Here is a 27,836-nt window from a genome sequence, read left to right as displayed (position 1 = left end):
TCTGCTATCTTTGTTTCTGTTAAAGGCTCTACTGACACTCAGAGGTCCACATGTGTGTAAGTGGCATCAGTTATTGCCCCAAAGCACTACGTATTTTTCAAAACCCTTTATTTTCAAAAATCTACTTTATTGCTGATATTTACAGTCAGAATTTATGGACACTTCTGCTTGGGTAGGAGTAATATTGGATTCTTATATCATTATCCTGGAAATAGATCCAGATGTTGAATATGTCTCAATCAACAGACCTCTAACCATAAGGACTGATTCTAATATTTCCAGGAGTGTTTATGTGATTATAAAACTGCTGCAAGGTAAGCTTTCAAATATTACAGTACAGTAATGCTCTTATGAAGTATACATTTAAAAGGCTTTTCTGAACCTTATTTCATAAAGTCCAATTCATTTAAGTGGGATTTTTTTTTTTGCAGATATAATCCTTGAAGAGTGGAATACTGAATGTTCTTTAAATCACTTGATTTGGGATTTAATGGTGCAGTAGCAAAAGGAATTTCAGTAAACAAAACACCTGATAGTATCTGACTGTAAAAGAAGAAGGACACTATTTTTGAACTGATCATTCAAAGTACTCTCAAAAGAGTCAGTGAAACTCTTAACAGAACCTGATATTAAAATTTTAAAATTCTGTTTGCTTGCTTGCTTGGTTTTTTTTTTCACAGTAGAATATATAAGCATATAAGCAATAAAAGCTAGGGTATACAACTGTTTGTCAAAGCTCCTAAAATATTACATTGATTATTTCCACTGGGATGATATTTCACTTTCTCTTGCTGCAGGATGTTGCTCCACATGTACTCTTGGGCCATATGGAAAACTTAAAGGACTACACAGATTATAAATTAGGGGAATGTAGTCAGTTTTCTCATACATCCTGGTGTAGAAGAGCTTGACATTGATGGTGAGAGGAACATTCTTCTAATAATGCTTAGTGCAGTTTCATCACCTGTAGTCACATATGTATACAAGCTATACTGAATGAAAAGAAATTGAATTATAGGCTTGGTATCCATCATCTTTCTAATGGAAATTCCATCTCATGTATCAGCCAAGACACAGAGCTGGAATAGCAATGATGTGTGCCAAGTCATGCCCTACTAGGACTCTGGGGATTTTAGTGTGGAACCAGGTTCACAGTCCGCAGGAGCTGAACTGGACCTTAGACAGGAACACAAGCAAGTAGAGTGGTTTATAAATAATTATAAAGCTCATGAGTGATCCTATTAAATCCACAGCATCATCCATTGGTCACAAAATGAGGGCCCATTAAATCCACAGCACTACTTACTGCCCACAAAATGAAAGCCCATAAACCACTTAACTACCTCTGACCTGAGGTATTTTCTCATCTGGGCACCCTAGGACAAACTAAGAATGACATTGCTCTGAGTTTATCACTCTTCTGCAGCTCTTCACTTCTCTCATGCAGACAAAAGCCAGTATTTACAGGATGAAGTTCTTAATTGGAAATATTCACTGCCAACTCATGCATCCACCATACAGGGACTATTGCCTACACTATGTGATATCAACAAAACCAGAGATCTTATGTCTTATGACGTAAGAGACAGAGATCTTAAGATCTTATGATCTTAATGATCCTCTAAGAAGCAAAACAGGATGAATGTCACATATTGCCACCATCCTGAGATTGTGCTTTGCTACCATTAAAACAGCAGTAAAGAGTTTCAGGATTTTCCAAATAATTGTTACTGTGTATTTTAAAAATGTTCACTCAAAATTTGTAAATGTAGCAGTCACTGTGTGAAATAATCACTCCCTTTTCTCCCCAAGTGTAAAATATTTCTCTGTTGTAATAATGCAGTTTAATGCTCACATCAGATCAAATCCAACACTGAACTGCTGAGATACACATAAATTGTCTCCTTAGGATCATCACCCTGAAATTAAAACAATAAAATATGTTACTGGTATTTCTTGTATAGTAGAAAAACTGCTTGTTATACTTGAAATAAGCCAATAGTTTAGTCTTCTGTGTATGCATTGCACCTTCTGCATCAGCTTTTCATCTGTATTTGAGGCTGTCAGTCTGTGAGATCTATCATACAGAATCACAGGCTCTCAGAATTCGTCTGGCTAGGCTGGAATGCTCGTGCCTGGTCTAACTTCTAAGAGCACTCTCAGGTTGGTTTTCTCACTCGAGATTCAAGTTGTTTAAAGTCTTTGGCCCTCTAAAAGCCTCGAGTCGCGTTGGTACAAAGAAGCAGAGTCTTCAAGGCCTTGCTTTCTGGTTTCTCAAGTTGTTTATTATTTGATATCACAAAGTTTTTCTCCGCTCCCAGCCGAGGTCCGGACAGCAGCTGGGACACGAGGCAACTGCCCACCGATGGGACGTCACCTTACATTTATACAGATAATTACGTATAGGATATTTACTATTTCACACCAATGCCTAGTGCTTACACTAAGAGGGTCACTTCTGCTTTGACCCAATCCACTCTAACTATCTTGTTTCATCACCACCCCAGAAGATGGAGGACGAGGAAGAAGGAGAGGGACACGAGGTACCACCCAAATTCCACCATCTTGTCCCTCATTTACCTCTATTCTAAGAATCCTAAAACTACTGAATTTTGTATGTTCTACTGTATTGAACTACTATTTTCACTTCTTGGTGATTTGCAATTCCTCTCCTAATGTTGGAACTCTCTCCCATGGGCTAAGATCAAACTTAGTGTCTTCCTGGGCTCTGTGCCAAGGTTTCCAACCCCCCTGGACCGGTTCCACACCCCCCTGTCCAGGGCTCAAATTCTCTTTCCCAGGTCCCAGGTCATCCAAGGGGATGTCCTGGACTCCAACAGAGCACCTGCTCTTTCTGAAGGAGGACTCCTTCATTTGAATACCCCCATAACTGCTCACACTTACCCCACCTTCTCCACACTCTTCAGGCTTCCAAGCTAACCAGGGCTAGGTCTATCAGTATCTTCATGGGGACATGTCCATTGCTAATTTGAATATGGATATGTTCTAAATTATATTATCTTAATCATATTTTGGAATTGCCAAAGATTGCAATTATTCTGTTTCCTCAACAGGGTATCTCTGCTATGGAAAACCAAAACAAAACCCTTCTAGATATGTAAATACTTCTTCATTTGAACCTAATCTGATTTAATTTATACTTTTCTATTCTCGTAGGTTTTAACCAAACCAGAAATAATTTATCTCTACGTGTTTCATTACTGACATTATTCTTAACATGTAAATTTAATTCCTTGAATGCATGAGCCAAATGTGTGCTTAAAAGCTGTACTGCAGGAGTTCTAAGGCAGAAAACATTTCTTTCAATATCCAATAACTCCAAATTGGATGATATTTGCCCAAGTCAAGAACAGTCTACAATTTGGCTGCCTGACAGGAATGCAGAAGTGTCCTTATTTTTAAATGTGGTATCATTTTGCTCAAGGTAATTAAAAGTGAACTGTGGGTTAGTTCTTTTTTCTCTTATCTACACTGGGACACCACAAGCATAAAAGAATTTCGACAGAATTTCAGCTCATGCTGGCATTCTAAAGTTATCAATAGGTTATGTGTAACAGTATTTATCACTTACTTGGATTGCAGCAAATTTCAATCAATTTCAATTGCAGAAAAAAATATCACATGCTGACAGAGTTTGGGAAAAAATTATTCTTTTTGATGTTAGTTCCTGAGAAAGTAAGCAGGCACCCCCTGCTTTACAAGATGCTGCTCTGGCAGCTTCACCTTGAGTGGAAGGAGTCACTGCTGCTCTCTGTCAGAAATAGATCACATTTAATCATTTGGTTGGAGTTAAAAAACTCATACCTACTTTTTATTTTCCGGGTAAGATATGCAGTGGAGAGTTCAGCAATTCTCACTTCCTAACCACCAGCACACCTCTGCTCAAGCCCTCCTCCCTCAGTCCTTCTGCTCAGACAATTGGTATTATTTTTTTGCCCAGCCTCAGAGTCTCAGTTTCATTCTTCCTTTCTGTGGGTTTTTTTGTGTTTACTGACTCCTCTGAGCAGATGCTTAATGTTACTGTTTTGTATGTCAAAACAGCACATACTCATCTGACCTGCTGTCTTTTCCTAGCAAACAGAAAACCTGATGGATCCTTGGTCAGACAAAATTTGCATTTTAACCAGGTTTCTGGGCAATCAAATTTATGCCAGTCTGATTAATTTATCATCTGACAATTTTTCTAATCAGATTTTTTTCTATTTTTAAATATGAATCAGGTCATTTTACCTCCCACATTAACTTGAAGCTAATGACATGCCCTTCAGACTTATCAGGTTAAACCAATGAACAAATAAGATTTCCTTCAGCTGCAAGGCCATAGCAGAAATGATTTGGTAATCTAATAAAATAATAAAGATTGTTAATTATATTTCAAGATTTTGCTGTTGCTGCATTTTCTGACTCTCTGTGATAGGTGGGCACCAACTTTAGTGATGACCTGTACTTGTCTGTTGAACATAATAAGGTACAGGACAGGATATTAAGGCAGAATTTCCCACATTGTGGGACTCTACAGGGCTCTCACATCTGACAATTCTCTCTTTCCAAGAAGAAAAATTCACCTTTCCAATGCTAAGGATGGTGTTTAGGAGTAATATTGCCAAAAATAATTCATTGGGATGCAATTATACTCTCCATATAGGTGCTTCCAGCAGAGAAGCTTCCTTCACTTCTCATTTACAGCAGCAAATTTTGTGTCCCAGTAATATGTGTGGGAGATTCTGCCTGAGCCTTCTGTGGGCACCCACTGGTGTAAAGAACCTCCAGCTACACACTAAGAGGGAAGAGCACAGAGCATGGAGAAGAACATAAAATGAAAATTGAGAAGAGAAAGGAGATTGTTCAATTTTTAGAAATGGCCATCTTCAGTAAAATATACTCATTATAAAATTTCAATTATCTCTAATAGTTGATAATACAAGCAGAATGGTAGCCCATACTGAAAGCATTTATTTGGTTTTCTCTTTGTAAATATAAGTGTAAATTAGGGCAGCACAACTTACTCTTCTGTGCTTTTTTTATTTACACCTTATTTGGCAAATTTGGACACAAAGTGATTTTCAGTCTGTCAAGCATGGACAGCATTTAATTAACACATACAGATACTTAAACGTTTTTGTGGCTTCTATCTGCTTCTCTCTAGAGTAAATATTTCTAAGGAGCTGATTCTCATTTTCTTAGCTTGCGTAGTTCTACAATTAAAATTACACAGTATGTCTCCAATGATTTATTTTACAGAAATAACAAATACAATGGAAACTGCTGGATATGAACAGTTTAGACACTAAGAAAAAATGCATTATGTATTTCTTAACCTTTCTAATATGCCGCAACCTTTTACAAGCAAAAAAAGCATACCTTAGCCACATGAAACTGCATATATATACAATTCAACTCCTCCTAGTTAATCTCCTGCCATGGACTAGGAGAATGGATTCACTACATGGATTCTAGGTCCCTTCTCACAGGTTTTTATATTATTCTAATAATCTGAAAGCCATTTGTATTTCTATTTCTTAAAAAACTTCTTGAAACTGAATAAAATTGTGCCTTTTTGGTACTAACAATCTGCTATTTTAAAACTTAGTATTCTGTGATGATAAACTAAGTGTGAATGTATCTTTGACAACATGTTTCCTAAATATCAACAAAGGACATTTTCAAATACATTTCAGAACCTAGCCAGAAGAAAAGTGCTCTTAGCTTTTAAGCTTGAAATTTCTGGCTTGAACAAGAGGATGCTATTTATTTAACTTGAGTAATACAGTCATGAGATTACATCAGTCCAATTAAAGTATATAGTATACAATGGCAGTTCTACTGTACATTTCACTTACTGTTATATTAACTTGAACCCCCTGGAAAAATAGAGTTCTGTGAAAGGAGACTCTAACAACAGTATTGTGAGCTCACAAATATCTGAGTTAGCTTAAAAGATGAAGAAGTATTTATACAAATTGGTCTTATTTTGTCAACAAGGCAAATCAAAATTGAAAACACAAAGACAAATCTTTTCAGAGTCATCTCTAGTGTGTACACAGTAAATTGGCTCAAGGTCAGAGGCCAGACTGTGCTGCATTTCTCTGAGGCAATACACAGAAGGTAGAGGTCCAAGGAGTTGGGACAGAAAGAACAGAGGAAAAGGAATGACACTTCATCCTATATTTGTAACTCCCAGATTCTGCCTCAAGGTAAAATGCTCAGCAAGATCTGCTGTAGTGTATGGCAGCTCCTTCACTGCCATCCACAAGCTGCTCTGCAGCCCTGGGCCGTGACTGCATACTGCTCCAATCTTTACCCAACAAGAGGCAACAAGGCCACAGATGCATGCTTCCCCTTCATGGAACAATCCTCATCCTTACTCTGCTCTGTACACACCTGGAAAGGCTGTGCTAGGATTAGGCATCTCCTTTTGGAGATCACAATGTGTGAACACCTTTCATAAAGCAATTCTTAAAGGAGGCTGGTACCTGGGAACTGATACCAAACCAAACATAAGTCGGCAGAGACACATATCTGAGATAAGGAGATACCTCTGACTGACTATGATTTATGGGGATAATTTGTACTTAGCTATGTCCCCATCTAATGTTCACAACTAGAAAACATTTCTCAACTCTGTGATACATATTTATTCAGAAAGATCCAATCTTTCACTTATTTAGGAATACAATTTTCATTGATTGTAAGGTAAATATGTCTCTCTAAGGAAGAACAGACTCACACTTTGTAAAACAAGTTTTCCCTTGGCACATTAGTGAAATAAAGACATTTCACGTGGTAAGAATGGGGCCTACCTTTTTAGTCTGATTCACATTTACCAAACTGCAACTTCAAAATGCCTTTGCCATGAAGCTGAAGGATCTGGTTGTATTCTTTGGGCATTGCATGGAAACCAGGTTTAGGTAGCTGGTTGTCATAATAGTGGTGGCTGATTGGCATCTTCTCTGTGGATTTTGAGAAAGGCCAGAAGCCATACAGCTTCACATTCTCACACAACTCAAGAGCAGCACTAGTGATCATAAAACCAGATGACAAACGGTAGGCTTTCACACCCTTAGTTCTCCAGAACTGGGCAAGACTTTTCAGATAAGTGGGGTGAAAAAATATTGCCCTTTGTGTTGCTTTAAACTCTTTCAGAGTGTGGTATACTTTAAAAGAAGTGGCTGTGTTGCTTCTAAAGGAAAATGCCGGCAGTAAAAGAAAAGCATCTCCATAGACCGCAATGTTTTCCAGAAATTCTGTCTTCTTTTCATTTAGCTTGTTGTACCTGCAAAGTACAAAATTTTAGAAATGGAATGCAGTATTGATACAAACATTACAGACCAGAACAGCACAACTGCACTTGCAAAGATGTGCTATGAACTTTGCTGCAGCAGTTCAGCTTGTCTACACTGCAAATTTCTATCACCCTATCATAAGCTGTCATATGTGCAGCTATGAACATCTGACTATTATATAGTAAGAAGACACTAGGATTGAACTGGCAACACAGGAGATACTGAAGCAGATCAAATTCACTGCTAACGAGACTAGGACATGTAGCCCTGGTTTGTCCCTGACATGTTTTGGGTTCTGAAATTCCTTTCCCAGGGAATTTTCCGTAAACAAGAGACACGTTTTGGAATGGCGAGAATGTTTATGTATTTCCTCTAGGAGAGGCTTCTTCTTGATGTCTCTCTGGTCTGACCAATGTGATTAAAGAGGTTTGTCTTCTTGTCACCAATCAAACTGGTCTGTGTAAAAGAGTATAAAAGGGTAAATGATCCCCGAGAGTAAAGGAGTCACTTTTTCAGCCTTCTGAAGTCAGAGTCTTTGTGTCGTTGTGGTGTACAACAGTGACAAGGACATGTTTACAGAACTGATGAGTTCAAGAAATTAAGAATGCAAAAACATATTGTTCTTATGCTTTCTCTGTTTAAAAATACATGCACTACAATATATACTGTACGTGCTTGTGAAATGTGTTTTTTACATCAACAGGAATACAAAAATCCCTCTTCAAAATCTCTGTGTCTGCCCTGTGTGGAAATCCAAGGATGCATATGAGCAGTCTTGGAACGTTAAAGATTAGTGTGTGGTCAAGTGCAGGATATACTTTTTAAATAACTAAAAGTATCAGCATCCCTGTTTATGTCCTTGTCCTGGGTTGTAGTGTAGGATGTACACAAGTACTTATTCTATCACCATCTTCATGAACTGTTGGAACCAGGTGGGGCAGTGTTTTCCCAGGCCCCCTTCCTTTGGGGTGTCTTCTGCTAATGGCCCATCAATGCCTTGCCCATGACTCACAGGTAACTCCCTCCTGGAGTTATCTCTGTTTAATGGGCCATCAAGGACCCACTTCACAACTCATCATCCCATTGTGAGGTGCTCCACCCAGGGGGAGGAGCCAAGCATTCTCACTTGGATTTAATCTGAGATTTGGGACAGTACAAGCGGCTCTTACCTACTGAATTCCCAGAGGATCAGAGCTACCAGACCTTTCTACAGATCACTGCTTCAGGAAGAGCACCTCATCTGGACTGCTTCCACCACCCTGCTCAGGTTGTATTCTGACTCTGTCACTGGCTTTTGTATTACTGCATTTATTTTATTTTATTTTATTTTATTTTATTTTATTTTATTTTACTTTTTTACCTTTCTTCTTATTAAATTGTACTTTTGACTTGGAGCCTCTCACTCGTTTTGCTTTCAAACCACGACAGTCCTTCAACTACAAAGGCAACACATGGACATCTATAAAGACTTAGAGCTCTAACTTCACAAATGACAAGGATTTGTTCTCAGACACTTTCAAAGAGCCAAGAGACTTAGTTCTCACCACTGTATATTTCTGTGTTCCCAAATATTGACTAGTGAAATTCCCAAGTTATCTGAGAAGTGATGCAAGCAAGGGGGTCACTCAACTCATGTCCTCTATAGATCTGACTTTTCTGAATCAACTAAAACATATGGAGTTTCCATCCTCTTCAGGACTCAAAGCACTGAGTCCTCTTTTGTAGGTAGTTGTCGATTTGAGCAATGTATTTTCACCTTTTGAAGCCTATCAGAGTCCATTATTTACAAATGACTACAGCAGAAGCTGGAAAATTTGGTTTAATTTCTCTTCACAACTTGAGTAGGTTCAAACTCTCTTTTCATGCAGCATTTCAAGACAGAGGACTGCAGCCACTGCCATTTCCATTCAAAACATTCATGGAAGAGTTACCTCTTGCACAACTAAATTAGTGCAAGGAGTGATATACCCCTTCTCAAGCTGAAGGGGTTTAAACTCACAGCTTCTGTATCTCAGGAAAGTGCCATTGCCACCAGACTCTGAAACAAAATGAATGAGAGGGACTCAAGCGCTTCCGCTGATCCTGAACCTCTGTGCATGCAAGAATCACATAGCCAAAACAAACAAGAAATGCCTGAGCCTATGTCTAGGAAAAGGGGCTGAAGGATGAATTTTTGGCCTCCAGTACAAGAATTTTCTCTTTTTTTAGTCAGTGTAAAGTAGTGGTCCTCCAGGGCAGAATTCAAATCTCTATTTGAGACCTGGACAACTCAACAGCGTCTCAATCTCCTTTCCAGCCCTGCCACTGTAAGGAGAAGTGTATCCTAGTTCCAGGAGACATTTAAGAACTGTGCTTTTCTCCAAGAAAGTTCACCTACATTTTACACCCTGACAAGCACAGTTCAAAAGCTGATTAACCTGAACAATAACAACATCAGACTAAGCCAGTATGCAAACAAAGAATTAGAAATTACAGGGAATAATGTCCAAATAGGTCTTCTGAGAGAAGAAACAAATATGGTTCTGCTAAATTGTATCAAGTTGCTTCCTGCTTCTTCTTCAAAAGCATTTACAGTTTCCTCTGAATATTTAAATAAATACTTTTTTAAATTCATAAAGTCCTCTTATGTTCTCAATCCTCCCACAGGTTTATCTCTCATTTCCTTCAGTGTAACTGTTATTAAACCTAGTGTGACTTGATTTGGCTAAAAAAAATGAGTGAAGCTGTGGCAGAACACTTTGATTAAGCCCTGAAAAATTGTGGATCAGGTCAGAAGTCACCAAGGATGCTGACTCATTGGACAATTTCCCTTCCTCATATCCTTGTGCAGTCCCACTAACATCAATGAGCTAAAACTAGTTTTGGAGAAGCAATAATTTGTCTTCATTAAAGTCAAAAAGAGTTGTGTAAGCATTAATATAGTTAGTACTCATTGCACAAAATGAAGTTCTATCCCTGAATCAATGAAAAATGCCTGATAGTCATTTCTATGTACACACTGTACTTTTTCCTTCTTCCTTTCAAGAAGAAAAAAAGCTTTGCCTTATGTTTTCTTTTTGACAATACAGTTATGACAGACAATAAGACACAGTAAGATTAGCAAGCAGTAAATAACATGGCACAGCAGTCCTTTTCAAAGATAAGCTGCAGTTCCAGCCTGCTGAAGATGCCAGATTAGTCGGGCTGGCCTTATTAGATTTTCTTTTCATCAAGAAGGTGAAAAAACACCACCCCTCCTGAGAAAAAAGTGTGTGAGCAAGCAGCTTTCATAGGGATTGAAAAAATGGATTGCTGAAGCTGGGCCTCCATTCAGCCTTCATCAGAACAGCCTCTGAGCACACTACCTAACAACATGTGCTCACAGTACTGCTGATAGAGTTGGACACACATTTCCAGGCTTTCCTGATTTATGATTACAATTCCTTTCTAAATGCTTGGGGTCATAAGGGTCATGGGGGGAAAAGAGGCTTGGGCTTACAATTACCAATTTTACTCTGCCACAAACTGTTGACTAGTATCAGCCAAGGCTCTTGCTAATCTGGGTATTGCCGACTCCTTTATGCTACAAAAAAGGCCAGTTTTAGAAGATTTCTATTTAGATTAGTACATATTTTACATGGAAACTATGGCTTAATGAGGTAATCTACATGCACTGCTCTCTATGCTGGTATGCCAACGGATTTCCATGAAAATCTAAATCATGTCAAACAATTATACACCATTGCATAGAAACAGATTTGCAGTAGTACTCACTTCTGAGCTATGATACTCGGATTAACAGTCACAAGGTTTGTTTTATTGCCAACATCTTTGCTAATGTTTCCTGTGGTTGGAGGGAGGTTACACCTGAAATTGAGAAACATTTGCTTAAACAGATGTGCGCCAGAAATGCTTTACAGTTATTATTTGCAAATTCCTCTCTTATGCAATGACACTTTCACGTCAGCTCCCAGGGATGTCTAAGCACTTTACAAATATTAAACAAGCCTTACAGCACTTTTAGTAAAGATATTTAATCTACTGTACAGATGGTTAAAATAGGGCACAGAGAGCTCGTTTTCATAAATCGTATCACAAACCAGGAGCACAGTCACAACCTCAGTAGGAGCCAGTCTATGAATGCCCTATGCTGGCTGCTAGGAAATATTGCCCCTCTTGCATAAACAATGTATTTCTGCTGAAAGTATTCTACTCTGTCTTCTAACAATAGCATAACTTGCCCTATCACAGAAACACTTATTTCTGTAAAATGTAAAGAAAGCATTTTTTAAAATTCAATTACTTAGTCACTTAGCATCTTAGTACAGAGACTTCCCATTTTTATTAAAACAGCTATCTAACTAGAAAGACTTTTTTTTTTTTTTTTAGATTTTCAAAAGCTCAAATATTAGGAAAAAGTAAGAAAAGGAAACAAAATCCAGCATTCTGTGTGATTTGACATCACTGAGAAAAGAACCTTCTCTCTGTTGCTCTGTTTCTTTGCATGAACTACAAACTGTGAGTCATTTACTGAGAGAGTGGGCAAAATTATGCTTAGAGTGCGCCTGGTTTTCTCCCAGTCTATCCAGGGAGATTAAAACCACTACTTAAATAGATACTTAATTTTTAAAATGAGGAACAGATGAAACAAATACTGGGGCAATTAAGTAGCTACATGGGTGAGCCAAACTATGGCTAAGTAAATGCTTTGTTAAACCAGAGATAAACATGTGACATTTAATACCAGTCCCCTAAAGGATGTTACATGACCAGAAATGGCAGGTTCTCAGACAATCACATTTCACATCACTTCAAGGTGACTAAGCAATCACAGACCGTACATGCATCATCCAGCCTGCTCTTTAATTAGAAAGCAGCATTCTGAAAACTACAAAGCAAAAATATCCTTAAAGAGGCAGAAATAAAGAATTGTCAAGATCCTTCCTCACTGCTACAATCTGGCATTGGCATACTTCCAGTTCTGCCAGGTTTTTAGAATGTTGGACACACTTCAGGATTATGAAGCAGCTCTTACCTGAACACAAAGTCAGAACTATCGATTTCAGCTCCACAGCTGGAATTTTTCAGAATGCCTCCATTTCCAACCACAGCACAGTTCTTGAAGGGATAGACTGAAAGAGGAGAGGACTGCAAGCAAATAAAAAGATACAGCCAATTCTCTATAAGTGTTTTGATTATTTCTTTGTGTCTCTTTGCTCTTGCAGGTTAATCTGGTAAATCCCAGTAAAAACATTCACCATCTAGCAGACAGGATTGCCAAACCTGGACAGCCAAGTGCCAAATACAGGCACCAACAGACAGAGAAGTGTTACCTCTGCTATAAAAATTTTGAGAGAATAACACTGGATTGTTGAAACTGGGTACCTTTTAAATGCACTTAACACTAAAACTATCTAGTAGTGGATTGAAACGTTGACAAGCTAAGAAAATAATTTATACTGAAGATAGTTTAAATTTACCCATTTTCCTTTGCACTGTAACGGACTGGGGGTTGTCATATAGTAATTTACTTTCTCAGGTAATAGAAGGTAACTTTATAAATTCTCCTCACTTGTGTCATCACACAATTACATTTGAAGAAGAATAATGAATTTAGGAGAACCTGAAGATGCTGTAAAGGATGACGATGTGGCCTGGCTTAACCCTTTGTGAATGTGAGGCCTCACTGAAGAGATTACTGTTTCTGGCTGTTTACCCTCTCTGCTCCTCTTCTTGTTACAGCTTGCTGTCTTGCACTGGGGAAGTTGAGTGGGAGCTAAGTGCATCCACTTGAGAACCAGCACAGTTCACAACCTAGAAAATTAATGTAAATTGTTGGCTATTCAGGTTGATGTTAATATAGCTGGCTGTTCTCCCAGTCTCAGAAACTTGTCATACATCTTGCTCAACCTCTTTTGCTGTGGGAGCACTGATATTCACCAGAGGCCAACAGCTGAGATGCTTTGACTGCAGAAATTAAACGCAGTTGTAAAAGTGAGTCAAAACTTGCTTATGGAAAGCATTATCCCTCTTCTCTCATCAGCTTGCCCAAAGAGAAGCAAGAAGGGACACTGTTATGAACAAGGCAAAAAGTGTGGGGAAAGTGGCAAACATCATATTGCCTGGCAATATACAAAACAACATGTTCAAATATTTTGTTCAATTCTGAAAGGATGGTAGGAGAACACAAAGGCCAGGCAATTCTGTCTACCTTAGTAAGTATATGTGCACATAAGACATACTACTTTTTAATTTCTTCAGCTTAAATTTGGAATCACTATATCCTCTATCGCAATGAAGTCAGTAAAGACTGATTCACAGCAGTGTTAGGAAGAACTAGACTCGTGGTAGGTAGCTGGGATGTCACCAGTCAAGAATGCCAGAGATGGATAAGAGGGTTCCTGTGTGTCTTACCTTCAAGAAACCAAATATAAACTCTTAGTCTAGCCTCAAGATCTTGTATGTCTATTGTAATCCTGAAGGACAAAATCTGATCCCTTTTCTCAACCCATTTTTCTGGCTGCAAACACTCTGCCCCAGTGGGTAACAAAGCTAGTGAAAGGGCGAGAAGGAATGTCCTATGAAGAGTGGCTGAGGACTTTGGGCTTGTAGAGTTTGAAGAAAAGAACAGGTACTCTCATTGCTCTCTGAGGAAGGGAAGGGGAGAGGAAGATGCTGATCTCTTCTCCATTGTATCTAGCGATAGGACACATCAGAATGGTTCCAAGCTGCACCAGGGGAGGTTTAGATTGGACATTAGGAAGCATTTCTTTACCAACAAGAAGGTCAGTTGCTGTAATGAGCTTCCTAGATAGGTGGTTGATGTCCCCAGCTGTCAGTGTTTAAGAGGCATTTAGACCACTTCCTTAATGACTTTCTTTAACTTGGTCAGCCCTGAATTGGTCAGGCAGTTGGACTATGTGACCATTGTGGGTCCCTTCCAATTGAAATTTCTCTGTTCTACTCTATTATGTACTTCGCTATTCTGTATCAAGTTTACCACTAAAATATTTTTCATAACTTAGATGACCAAGTCTGCACTGGAAATAGCATGGGCATATGAGGAATATGAAATGTCATGTTGAAATGCCTTTAAAAACAGGAATGATAAAAGCAAGGCAAACATTCTCAGAGTATTTGCTCCTGAATTCAACTGACTGCCAAGCTAGGCACCATTTGTGTTCTGTAGCAACTCTACCTCCAATCTATGATTTATATCTGTAAATGCTTCTACCACTGCAGAGAAAGGCTAAAAAAAAAATCCCAAAAAACACCTTGCAAGGTGAATAAAGAAGTGCCTAAAGAGCATACAGGGGCTGATGGGTCTCTTCCAGAGGAATCACAGCATCTCAGTTACTAACCCAAAATATATATACTGTGATTATAGTAGCAAGAAAAAGATACAGTTCTTACCACAGGCAGCATCTTAAAAATGTCCTCTGTAATGAGGATAGTCTTTCTACTGTCCACTTCATAACTCATGTTACTTCCCAGTGGGCTGTTGTTTTGAGAAGCAATAAAATTGTGAACTGCATCACAGCATGAAGCTAATTCTGACCTGCAAAAAACACAAGCAAACAAAACCAGCTCAAAGACAGGCAAATAAGTAGAAGAGCAGTGCTAGAGAGCCAGATTGAATTAACGAACAGCAAAAGGCTATATTAACCTTCTACGATGTCATTTGCTAAGCAAGTCCATTTTCACAGCAAATGTTCAGAAACTAATCAGACCAAGAACTGATAACTGTTGTTATCTCTTAGTCTCCTTTTCCCACTGAGAAAAAGCTGTAATCAATCTCCTCAATATTATTAATTGCTAAGATTAATATAGAAACAATGAGAGACTTCAGTCCCCAAAGAATTAAAAATGTGATTTTCACCAACATAGAACAAGTGACTGTAAGAAACTAGAAGGCTGAAGAACAAAAAAAAAAAAAGGAGGAAATAGAGATGGAAGGTACTAACAGTGGTACTTAGTGAACATCTAAATGGTTGCAAGCCAGTTAATTAATAATTAATTTCTGCAACTGTTCATCACAATTTTCCTGTGCACAATACCACAGGTGTTAAATAAATTACATCACAACTTGCACATAAAGAAGACAGATACCTATGTGCCAGACAGATAGCCAGATAGCCTAGCTGCTCCCTAGAACACCCAGCAGAAGTCCTTAAATAAATAAAAATGCAAGGGATTCATTCAAACCTTTTGTGAAAGTGAAGACTATCACACATCTTACAATTCCTGTTACCTTCAAACTTAAAAAATATTATGTGTGCAAACATTCTACATTATCAACAGTGAAATTAAATAAATGAAAATGAAAATCCCCATCAGACCTTTGAAATCAGACCCAAACCAGTATAGTTCATTTTGCTTCAGACAAGAACGTCCTCTCTGCTGCCATGGGATCAGATTTTCAGGCTGTAAGGCTGAAATATTCATGGCCAGAACATTATGTATCAATTGCTAGGACACAGCTTTCTCATTAGGTGAGATACTAAGAGAACTACTAACAATTTAGAGAAGAAAATACATTTATAACAGAATTGCCCAGAATTTTGAAAATACCATACTGCAGGTTAATTGAAAGGAAAAAAAAAAGTACCATTAGAGCCAAAATAATAGAAAAGTTTTATTTCATAGTGTTTCAATGTGTAAAGTAAAACAAATTGTTGAAACTAGTTAAATATTAGAAGCCAAATTCTGCCTGAAAATCAGCAAACTTTAATGGGGCGAGACACAGCTAAGAGAAGTTACTTCATTTCACTTTATCAACAATGTAGACAGAGAAAACACAATAATATCAATATTAAAAATAACAAAAATATTAATACTTATTATTATAAGTATTAAAATACTATAAATAATAAAAAATTAATGGTTCTGAAGTAACAGAATCATGATCCAGCACATAGAAGAACCTAAAAGTTGTGTTTCCCAGAAGACAGGGAAGGGAATGAACAGGTCTGGGATAACTCAATCTCACTTCTGTTGAAAAAATGGTCAAAATGAGGAGGGAAAGAAAAAACTTGCGAAGGTTGGTTTGATTCACACAGAAAACACCAAGGAAAGAAATAAAGAAAAGAGCACCATTTCAGTTGTCAGATGACTTACTGGTATATATTAATCTGTTTTGAATACTGAGTTCAAAAACTCCTCCGAGGCAGTTTACAGATGTATGAGGAACATTGGGAAAGACTGAGTGCTGGGATGGCACAGATCTGAAATAACCATACTAGGAGAATAACCAGGAAACATCACTTCTTAGAGAGGAACCAGCAGGGTTCAGATTTCCATAAGCTGCATTTGACTCCACTCCCTAAGCACAGTGATTCCCACTGCCCTGCTCCAAACCTCAAGGGGCATAGAAGATCTGTGGCCAGTGAAAACCACGAGGCTAAGGCTGCAGATGGAACTGTGACTATGCACTGTAGTCAGGAGATACCCACATGGTGAAAACAATTGCTCTGTGCGTGTATAGTATTCTATTTTAAATAAATGGCAAAGTAAAAAGGGTGCAATAAAGCAGTAGAGTCAAATGATGATGTCTGGGAACGCTGGATGTTATTGAACCAGTGGTTTTTGACTAGAGGACACTTACTTTTCTTTCTTGTCACTTTTTGCTAACCACCTCTTTCCAGTCGTAATAAATGCTGTAGCAATAAGAGGATTCAGATCTCACTGTCAGGTCCTAAGGGCACCACCAAGCCTCACTACTGTCCAGCACTCTGAGGCTGCCCCTATCCTGTCTAGGGTCCAGGACCTTATCTCAATCTTCCAGAGCCATTAGTTCATGCCCCAGCTACACTACAGCAGGGCCAGTCTCCAGCTGCATCCATCCTGTTCCCAGGCAGGTGCCCATGCCTGGGCTAGCACTGCCCCATTTGTGGCTAGAGGTGGGATGAGCCCAGCTACTAGTGTCTGCTCTGCTGGCCAAGTGACTGTGCTGGGATCCTGTGCTCTGTCCCTCAGTAAGCAGCTGTCCTTCATTGCTTCCTGGCACTTACATGGAAATTACATAACTCTTAATGTTGATTTCCTTGAAGCTAAATAAAAAAGGTCTAAATGTTATCTGTGTCAACCACTGGACATTCAGATGAAAAGGATTAATGCCAGAATATTCCTGCTGACTTTAGTAAAACAGCTATTTTGTGTGTGATGGCTACCAGACCCTGAAAAGGCAAACTGATAACAGATCCCATTCATTAATAGAGATGACATGTTTTTGCTTTTTATTACTCATTCCACAAGAACCAGTGCTTCAAAAAAAGCAGAAACAGTGTGGAAGAAAAACAAATATCAGAATTAATAAGAAAGAAATAGCTTAAATTAATATTATGGATTCACTGAAGAAGTAAAAAAGAGCCAAGCTAGTCCAGAAACACAGTAAGAACAAGAGAATGCATACTGAGTAATGACAAATATTCTTAGAGCATCCATCCTAAAAATTTGGTGGTAACAATAGAAGCATTTTACTTAGATCAAATCATGATACAGAATCCCACCGTGCTCAAGCATCTCTGTACAGAGCCCCAGTGGGAATGCATGTACCCTGCAGCCAGCAATACCCACGGCAGGGTATTCAGCAATCTGTTCACACAGGACTTTGTACAAGCTGTGACACGTGGTAGTCTACAACTGACAGCAAAGGATGAGGGAGGGGTAGAAACTGGACAGTTCAAGCAATCTATTATTGCAATTTCATCAGAGTATTAATGTCATTCATATGTGGTCTGTCAGGAGGTGGCAATTCACTGAAGAGCATTTACTTCATAAGATTAACATGTGTATCCTATAAGGGCTCTGTATGAGGAGTTGCAAAGCCAAGATAACATTTTAACTCATGCATCATGCCACCTGGGGAGAGGGACACTTAAGATGGTGGGATAAGAAACAATGGTCAGAATCATAACAGCACCAAAGAGTAGTATTTTTTTTTTTATTGACCAGAAAGTGATTCACACTGTTTGTTCTGACTGGGAGAAAATCCTGAGATATGGAAGCAGCTCTTGGAAGATAGGATACTGCTATACTGGCTGAGCATCCATCTCCTACCTTTCAGTACATGAATGTAACTTACAGTAAGGAGGTTTAAGTTCCAGCTTTTATCAGACACTGTAGGGCTGCCCTAGAACAAAGGACGTTTACAATCAAGTCACAGCATGACAAGTCCAAACTGAAGGTGATGCTTGAGTTAAAGTACCCAAGTTTTGTAGGGCACTAGTTTTGGAAAATACCTCCTCTGTAGCAGAGGTTATTACTGACAGTTTCTTATTTGGAGAAGCCTTTTCCTCCAACATTTCTCCTGCAGAGATTTGGAAGCTGAGTGATATCTAAGAGTTATTTTCAAATCCCGAGGCATAACTCCAAACACAGATATTTCTTATGCCAAGATAAGCAGAAAGGGAGTTGATTGCATTATCTAGAACAGTCACTTGTAATAAAGGATGAACAAAATCAGAACCTGGGAAAAGACTACACCATTTTGACTGGCAATACATATCTCATAGGACTGAGTAAGTAGTCATGATAATCTTAATTAATAACCTAAGCAGAGGGGTGTGCTGCATTTGTCTGGTAAGTTTTGATCACATTAGAAAACACAGAGTCATAAATAGTTACACTGAAGAATGTTTTTTGCTGCTCAGCATACACTTTCACTTTGTGTATTTTTTCCTTTGTGGCTGAAGGATGCAGGACTCAAGTTTGTACTGTTGTTCATCAGGTACAGAATTTTGAGCCTATGGCATCCAAATAATTTGTTCAGTTTCATGACTGCTGAGACCTTATGAAAATCCTGGTTTCTTGAAGCAAATTTCCAGAATTGTTTTGGCTTGTGAGACAAGCCAAATAATGTCATTTTCCAACTGCTATGCAGTTTTTTGATGCTGAACTGTTGGCAGGGACAGAGGGCTGCTGCCTTGATTACACGTTTCCAAACTTTTCTGCATAACAAACACTTCATATGGATAGTCCACTGTATTTAGCGGAATACACATATTCTAAATATGCTGATATAGTTTCTTTGCAGCTCCTGCAGTTGCTCTGTAGCCAAGATAGAAGCAAAATTAGCTACCTTGGTTCTGTACTATGAATGAATTTACGCATTTTAGCTGATTCCAGCCTTCTGTACAGGCTGCATGGGCCTGCTGACAAGTCACAGTGGGCACACATCCTGAAGGTACTGCAAACATCTCAACGTCTTCAACAACTCAGTGTGGACCAGCCACAAGGGCTAAAACAATCAATGGTTTATTAAAACCCACAATGGTTATTGAGGGTTTAGCAGACTCTCACAGCTGGTTCAAAAGCCAGTACTGCCCTTACTCCAAGTGATAGGGGAAGAATCTATAAAGAGTGTGAAATCCGTCTTTATGTAAAAAGCTTCTGAAGTTCAAAAATTTCCCATTCCTCAAAACTTCTTCCATTGAAAATGCTTCAGTATGACACCAGTGCCTGTGGATCTGTGGCCTGAGGGTATCTGTCATTACTGAGAACACTGAATATTTCACTGTTGTTATGCATTGGACTAAACTGGGGTTGGAGGAGCAGAAGTATCAAAATATTCAAAACATTTAAAATAGCAGAGGCTCAACTGTCCTTTAAGACCATGGTGGGAAGGGTAAGAAAAATAATTTTAATTTGCTCTAAAGAAAGCTTAATTTCAGTATAAAGACACTGAAAGAGGTTGCCTAGGCAAGATGCAAAATTCCAAAAACTAAAGTATTTTAATAGTGATCAGGACAAACTTTTTTCAATAATGGTGTAAATCTGTTTTATTTTAAGTCACCACTTGCAAACATCTATAAAGTAAATGTTTGCAAAAACAGTATCACATCAGTCCTGTTATAAAGCACCTATGCATTATTGACACCAGCAATGCTTACAATAGACTATCTCTTTGCATATTTTAAGTTACCCTAGACACAGAAACATCACATAAAAGAGAACCAAATACAAATAAAAACTAGCAAATATTTAAAACTGTAACTCCTGTGAGCTAAGTGGGCTTCCCAGCACAGCTTGTAAGGTCATTTGAACAAACAGCAAAGCATTCAAGAGAAAAATCTGTGGATTACTACAAACAAGAAAAAGTTTTGTGCTTGCTTAATAAGCAAACACAAAAGTTTAAGTTTGTTTTAAAAGTTTATCTAGCTTGGATATTTGTAGTCATTAGTTCATGTGAGTTATTGTGCTGTACATATGAAGACATTAGAGACTTTGAGGTTTCATACTGCAGAGACTGTTGTGACAGTAGAAGAACCCACAAAAAATTCCACCATGTAACAGCAAAATTTCAAGGGCACAACTACAAGCAGGAAGACTACTTTTTATCTATGTCCATTGCTGTATTATTTTATTACAAACAAGTAATTATCTTAGTGTACTGCAATGGGGGCTCTAGACAATGATACAGGTTTCTCCAGGCTCCTGTCAATCCAAGTCAATGTGTCAATCCAAGTGCAATGAGGCATATTATGACATATTCCAAACTTTAAGAAAAGAGTGGTTAAATCAGATATCTGAAACAGAACAGATTGAAAGGGAATGCTACAGCCTTTGAATTGCTTATAAATGAAGTAACATCATAAATGTCTAAGGCAAAGACAGCCAAAAGGGTTGAATCTGAAATCAAGGCTGAATATGTAAAAAGTGTAATAAAAATTTTAAACCAAAGACTATTTAAAGAGTATGTCATGAAGACATAATTAGCTCAGAATGATCCAAAATTAGATTGTCTTTATAGGAATCCTCCATCCTTTAGAAAAGTATATAATAGTCTGTAGACCAATTAAAAGATTCCAGCATTTCTTCAAGCTGTCACTAATTACTAGCTCTCCACCCATCTTTTTCTCTCCTAAAATATGTCTTTGAATATAAACTCATTATTTTACATGTCATCTATTAAATCTGTGCAGCAAATGTACTCTTAATCGCTTAGTCCAAGTTCTTTGTACTTTCATGTAAACTGGAAGATCTCAGAGATTACAGCAGAAATATTGATCTGTTTAGTGTTAGAAAGGCTATTGATTATGTGGTGGTGTGAGCTTATATAAGCATAAATTGACCTTGCAGTGTGTTTTATTTGTGTTGTAGCTGGGGTTCATTTCAGTACACAGATGTGATAAGCAAGACTGTTACAGTGTAGCTTGCAACAAAACTAATCTCTTCAAGAAGTGGTATTCTATAATCTGCAGGAATGTTTAACACACACTTTTGAGAAGAGATATTAAAGTGGAAAAAGGGTAATAGAGGTCAAGTGGAATAAAAAGGAAGAGGGAAAATAACAGGACTAGGAAAATGGTTGATCATTTAACTCTTTTTTACTCTTCTTTTTAAGAGTCTATATTTTTTTTAAATAGTAATGTTCCTTTAAAAAAGAAAAAATTTGATTGGGGCAGCATTCTGTCAGCTAGACTGCAGTGTAACATCAGGAATCTTAAAACTGTGTTTTACACCTAGGAATATCCTTCTCCCTTTGTTATGAGATACAAATAAGGTTTTTCTGGAATGGTCTTTCCATGGGGAGAGGGCCCAGTACCCAGAGCTCACTATTCCAGTGTAATAGCACTCCTGAAGTGCTGTTGCATTGCTTTGACAGGCTTCAAGCTCACTCAGCCCAGAAATACAATGCTCAGAGGCTTCTCTGAAACACAGCATCTGCTCAGCCTTTCTCCCATCATTTCGAGGCTTGTTTTAACTATTTTGTAGCTTTCTGCAAAAACTGGAGTTGCAACTACTTTGAAAACCTGCAGGTTATTTGATAACATTGGTGTATAGCCCAAATGGGAGTAAATTAGGCTTAAAAATCTGTAAGCAGAGAGATGTGAAGGTGTAAAAAACAATTACAGCTTGCATTTAATTGGGCTCTGCAATTTGTTGCAGTAATGAAATATTTCTTTAAAGTGGAAAACCTTTGAAGAATACTAATATAATAATTAATATTCAGGTTACCTAGGGAACTTGAGACTCTCCTGACTGTAGCTAGAGAACCTTTGCAGAGGAAGATACCCAGCACAGTTTGTTTGTTTTTTGTTTTGTTTTTTTTTTTTTTCCTAGAGCTTTAAGGATAACCCTTACAGCAGCTGTGAGACTATTTCCCCCACTTTTCCAAGTTTGTACCAAGTTTCTCTCTTACAGACAGGAAATCCAAGGACTTGTTCTGTCTAAAACAAGTTAGAGCTGATGTAAATCTGAAAAGGGAGGAAGAATTCAGATGGGCTTAGAAACAAAAGAATAATGTGGAGATGCTAGATGACTGAAAAGCTGTAGAGAATAAAAAAATACATTTAAAAGGTCAAGAAAAGATGAATTTTACAAATGAAAAGTCTTGATAAAAATACAGTTTTCTATATGTCCCTAGCAGTAAATGTTGGAGAAGACTCCCAAAATGATTGTTAGCAGGACCACTTACTTATATCACTTTTAACAATTGAATGAGTGAAAATTACTACTGTGGTGTACAATAAATCTTAACTAGATTTCAAGAGGAATGAACCAAGTGTTTGCACTTGCTCCTCTGAGGGCAGCTTTTATCTGGCAATGCTGATGTCACCATTATAGACATTAAAATAAGTGAAATGCCAGGAGATTGGTTCCCTGACAGAGTCTGGACAAAAATGAACCACAAGAGAATGACTGTGTATATGGGAGGTATTAAAGACATCATGGCTTGTACTTGCTTCCTGGTTGTTCTTGATTTTGAGAAATGCGTTTGTAAACATCACATAGCTGTTAAGAACCAGTGAGCACTGCCAGATAGCAACCTAGCCAAGAGCATGTGAGCCTGCACAGCAGAGCTGCTTTAGAGGGAGCCATTTGGGAAAGAGCAGCACTCTGGCAACAAATGGACACATTTTGCACAGCTGCATGACAAAGCTGAGCCAGGTAGTAGAGGATCAGCCTGGAGTCCTGCACTCTGCTCTCCAACAGTGAGTTGGCAAAAACACTGTAGCTTGTGCCAGACATGGCTGTCAGCTATAACTCTTTTGCCAAATAAAAAGACAAGTATTTCTTTCCTGAACTGCACTTCTAATTTATATTCTTTTATTTGGCCTGGATCTGCTGGGAGAGCAGCTTACAATGAGAGCGGATGTGTACTCCTTGACACACAGTGCTGTCTTCTAGGAACAGGAGTTACTGAGTTAGATCACATATTCCTTCACTAGCAGCATGACAGAAACCAACAGCAAAAGCTGCAAAGGAAAACATAGGAAAGCTTCTCTGAAAAATTAACTACCCAGGAGAAGCTGCTCTTGAACCTTATTAATTAGAGGTTAGTTTATGCCCTGAAGCATAAGACATTAAATCCCTTATAAATATGCATGCCTGTTCTTCAGAACTTCAGGATAATAGAGAGATGTCATAAAATTGTCACTGTGCCTGAGAAGCATCTAAGCATTCACTCCATTTAACAGATGGACAAGCAGGAAAAGAAGTCAAGCAGCTTCTCTGCAGTCCTGTCAGCAGGCAGACTTCTGGTTGCACTGGCAGGTGAATAATGGGACAAAGGCAGCTTCAAGTTTCTCCTGCTGAAGGTGGCTGCCTGTAGTACCCAACTTCTGCTGCACAACTCCTCAGAGATTTTCTCTTCTGCAAACGGGTGTGTTTATCTACCTACTTAATGAGATTTTCAGATTGTATTATATTTGTATTACACAGCTATTACTGACACTAGGCTAAGTCAGAAAAAGGAAGAGATCTACTGTCCAGGGATTATTAATTTATTTATTTCACTACAACTCTAGAAACTTTTTCTCCCCCATAGCTTCGTTAATGAATCATTTCTCAACTGAAGTGCCCTTCCAAAGCTAGTTGCAGGCTTAAGTTTGATAAATAAGTCTGGGAGTGCTGTAAGCATGGAAATTTAGTCAGCAAGTTTTATATAAAATTTGTTATTCTTTTTTAAATCTATTTTTTGGTTAAAGACTGTAATTGACCAACTGCTAAGAGCCTTGAAAATCTCCAGTATGGTCATGGATTAAGGACAACTGTAAAATTTTAATATCCTATTCCCAAAAAACAATAGACAAGACTGAGAATGAAAAAACAGACAAAAGTTATGCAAAAGCACCCATCTTTTGTAAAATAATCATTCACAATGCCCTACACCAAAGCACCAGCCCAGGGAAATATATGATGACATCAAATCATATCAAATTTCCAGAACAGAATACATAGTACTCTCATCACAACTGCAACATGGGTTATGTACATATTAACTGGCTAATACTCTAGCTAGTTTGGATGTTAAAAACTAAGGAAACTATAATAGTACAGCCCTTGAATGTTGATTCAGTAAAAAGTTTGTCCAGCCTGTCCTGAACCATGGACTTTAAAATACAGTTTTCTGCTTTGTATTTGAGCTAAATTAAAGCTAGTAAAATAACCTCAATGTACATACAGTCCACACTTTTTTTGGTGGCTTAGTGCATCTCACAGTTCTATCTTTTGAATTTTTCCAGTTTGATCATTGGTTGTATAACCAAGCTTGACTACTTATGACCCACACTCTTTGCTGGAAGCCAAAGACAGCATGAGGAACAGATAGGCCTAGAAGATGTAGAAGCTCATCTGGTGCAGGGGAAATTGTATAAGCAATAAATGAAGAAGTCACGCTGGACCAAGGAGTGGCTACTGTGCCACTGATTCAAACACCCAGTACAGCAGAAGCAATAGCAAATAGCTGGTATATTGTGGCTAGTCTGATTGGAAGGAAGAAAAGTTAAAAAAAATAGATTGGAAAACATAAAGCCCAAATGTAGCAGGGTGAGGAACAGGTGAGAGCAGCTTCATCTCCTGTCAACTCTGTGCAGGACACTTGCCTGTTCTGAAATGAAATGGGCTACTTTACAGCTCCTTATGTTTGATAGCTCTGTGCACAGCTAACACCTGCCTGAGTCATTGCAAAGTTTCTTTAACTCCTACCTCAGCTTTGGGAAACACCATTAGTCAGTTGTGATATACAGCAATTTATCTTCCACAAAACCCTTTCTCCTGCCACCTCCCCCGCCCCACCCCTACTTCTTCCAAAGGGATCGTGCTGAGCATGTGGATATTAAGCTCTTAATGCTAGTTAACTCCAAAGAGCTAGAAGATAGGTCAGTTTATTTCTTTTCAATAATCATGACAGAATCTTTAATTCTGATCCTTGTAAAAATGTAATTCAAGAGAGCCCTTTTCCCTGGAGAAAACAGTAAAGCTGTTCTTTGAAACCAGCATGATTTCCAAATCAGAGTTTAGGCTTTTCAGAGTTCACCGACCCTACTGAGTATGTCCTTCTGTGCCATCCCAACCAAGGACAGATGGAATCACGTGCTGTCATGCTCAGGGGCCATGACATGCAGTGACAAACACAATGACTGCCTTGGGCACTTCTGTAATATAGGCAATAGTCTTGGGGTAAGGAACACACTGTTTCATTACAGCCTTTTATAAGAGTGCCAGTTCAGATGAACAAAATACCATTTCCAGTACTTTTTTTAACACTGTAATGCTTATGCCAGGAATATTTTAATTCATTCCATCTAAGTTAGTTTACTACTCTTGGTAGTGAAGATAGATGAAGTTACTTCTGTACTTCTTTTATTCTACTCAGTTTGCACAGTTAAATTCCAACAAACATGAAGAGCCCCAGCATCAAAAAAATCACAGAAATTACTTCAAGCAATACAAGATTATCTGTTTAAAAGGGAATATTTAAAATTTTGGCTTGTTAGAAAAATCTAGGGTAAGCAGTTTTCCTAAATGAGACAATGAAAATTACCTGAATTTTGTAGATTCTGCTGGTTTCCTTACCCAGGTGCAGTTCTGCAGTTTTTTGACTATGTGAAGATAATAATCTTCTGAATATCTAAAAAAGGAAACAACATCAAACACTAGAATATATATGTATGTATATTTAGAAACAGTCTCTAAAAACATTCAAATGATGCATTTATTAATAATAATGTGCATGATGCATATATAATAGATTGCTTTTAGAACTCCATGACCCATTTTATTTTTGTAATTTGTAACAGCACTATCTTGATTTAACTAGCATGACCTATTAAACATATCTTCTTAGTACTGGTGTCCTAATGAATTTCAGAAACTTTCAAAAATATACTTGTTTCAAACTTATATAATTGACCGTAAAATATTTTGAAGTTATTAGAAATTATCTCATGTAAAATTCCAAAATAATTATCTTTATCTTTATCAATAACAAATCATTATCTTGTAGTTGGTGGTTTAAACCTTAAAAGTGTCTTGAAAAGTGGCTCTTGCAGGCCAAGATGAAACAACTCCTCTTATGCCTTTTTTTTCATTTACTTTATAGAGTCCCCAAAGCTCAGTCATCTAAAGACAATAGACCAATATTTACAGATTTAAGTTTTCCTTTAAACTGTCTCTAAAATAAAACAATCTGCTATTTTACATGATCCAGAACTTTGGTTACATTGCTACATATAACCAAAGAACTTTCCACTCTTGAAAATCCATTCAAGAGATGTAAATTTGTTCATAAGTGAAATATTTTGTAACATGCAAATCAAAAGAATGAAGACATTTTTTGCTTTCATGTTCAGTGTTACTACTTCTCGCATTTGTGCCTGGATCCTAATACAGGTTTTAAAAAAACAGTAACGATTTCTAATAACTAGGGGAATAGGAAGAAAGGATGGTATTGATGTCATGATTACAATGCTGTGGGACTCAAGTCATACAAGATCTAACTTGTACTATTTTAACCAAAATAGCTTAGTGTTTGACCCAAACAATCATGAGTTTATTCAAGCTGTCACTTAGAAGTGTCTAATTTGAACAGTTTCACAAGAATAGGGATGACAAGAAACGTCACTTGTTTTTAAGTGGAGCATGAGAATTGATAAAAAGCAATATATAAAAACACTGGTGGTGCAGCAGCAGAGGTCGATTACCTGAAAGCTTCCTTCTCTCTGCTCCACATTTGAAATAAACAGATTGTTTGCTTCCTAAAAGTACTACAAGTGCTAAAGGTAAGTCATTTATCCTACCCTAAGTAAAATTGTGTCCAATTCCTACATGAAAAAATACATTATAATTTTAAGAGGAACGCTGTATTACAACTGGTCAATGGTTCTAGGCTGCACCTGTGACAACACCTGCAATTCTCCTCCTCTACACTTAGCAAACTCTCAATGGAACTAGAAGATCAGGACTAAAGTGATTCTACTGAGCCTTTCACAACTCAAAAGAACTCAATCAGTAGAAGCAGGAAAAGAAGAAAACTAGTTTCATTACAGCTGTAGCTGATCTGACTTGGTGCAGTACATTCTTCCTCTTTCCAGTCCAACTCCCTTGTGTTACTATGGGTACCTATCTGAGTCCACCTCTGTTTTGCCAGGTTTTGCACTTTGTCAAATGCCTTCATAGGCCACTTTCAGGGCAATAAAAGAATCCAGAAGAAAAAGTATATGCATATACACTTTCCTCTTCCTTATTGTGTTAAGCCAGATAAGAAAGATTTCATCTAACACCACTGCCAGTATAAACAAAGTGATCAGAACAGGGATCGAGGCCCTC

General features: G+C 38.0%; 1 protein-coding gene across 4 annotated transcripts in view; it reads right to left on the bottom strand.

The window, feature by feature from the left end:
- Positions 1–2,380: 2,380 nt before the first annotated feature.
- The window catches only part of ST8SIA6 (ST8 alpha-N-acetyl-neuraminide alpha-2,8-sialyltransferase 6), a 38,963-nt gene continuing 13,507 nt past the window's right edge, over positions 2,381–27,836 (bottom strand). For all 4 annotated transcript variants that reach the window (XM_083866421.1, XM_083866422.1, XM_083866423.1 and 1 more), the window contains 5 exons: positions 26,053–26,139; positions 14,697–14,841; positions 12,319–12,431; positions 11,058–11,150; positions 2,381–7,294 (listed from right to left, as the gene is read on the bottom strand). In XM_083866421.1, coding sequence (XP_083722547.1) covers positions 6,826–7,294; positions 11,058–11,150; positions 12,319–12,431; positions 14,697–14,841; positions 26,053–26,139 — 907 coding nt within the window. In that variant the 3' untranslated portion in view covers positions 2,381–6,825. The remainder of the gene's footprint in view (positions 7,295–11,057; positions 11,151–12,318; positions 12,432–14,696; positions 14,842–26,052; positions 26,140–27,836) is intronic.

This window comes from Zosterops lateralis (genome assembly GCF_965231275.1).
Source record: "Zosterops lateralis genome assembly, chromosome: 1".
NCBI lineage: Eukaryota > Metazoa > Chordata > Aves > Passeriformes > Zosteropidae > Zosterops > Zosterops lateralis.
The sequence above is the reverse complement of the archived record's forward strand: the minus strand, read 5'-3'. Positions and strand labels throughout refer to the sequence as shown.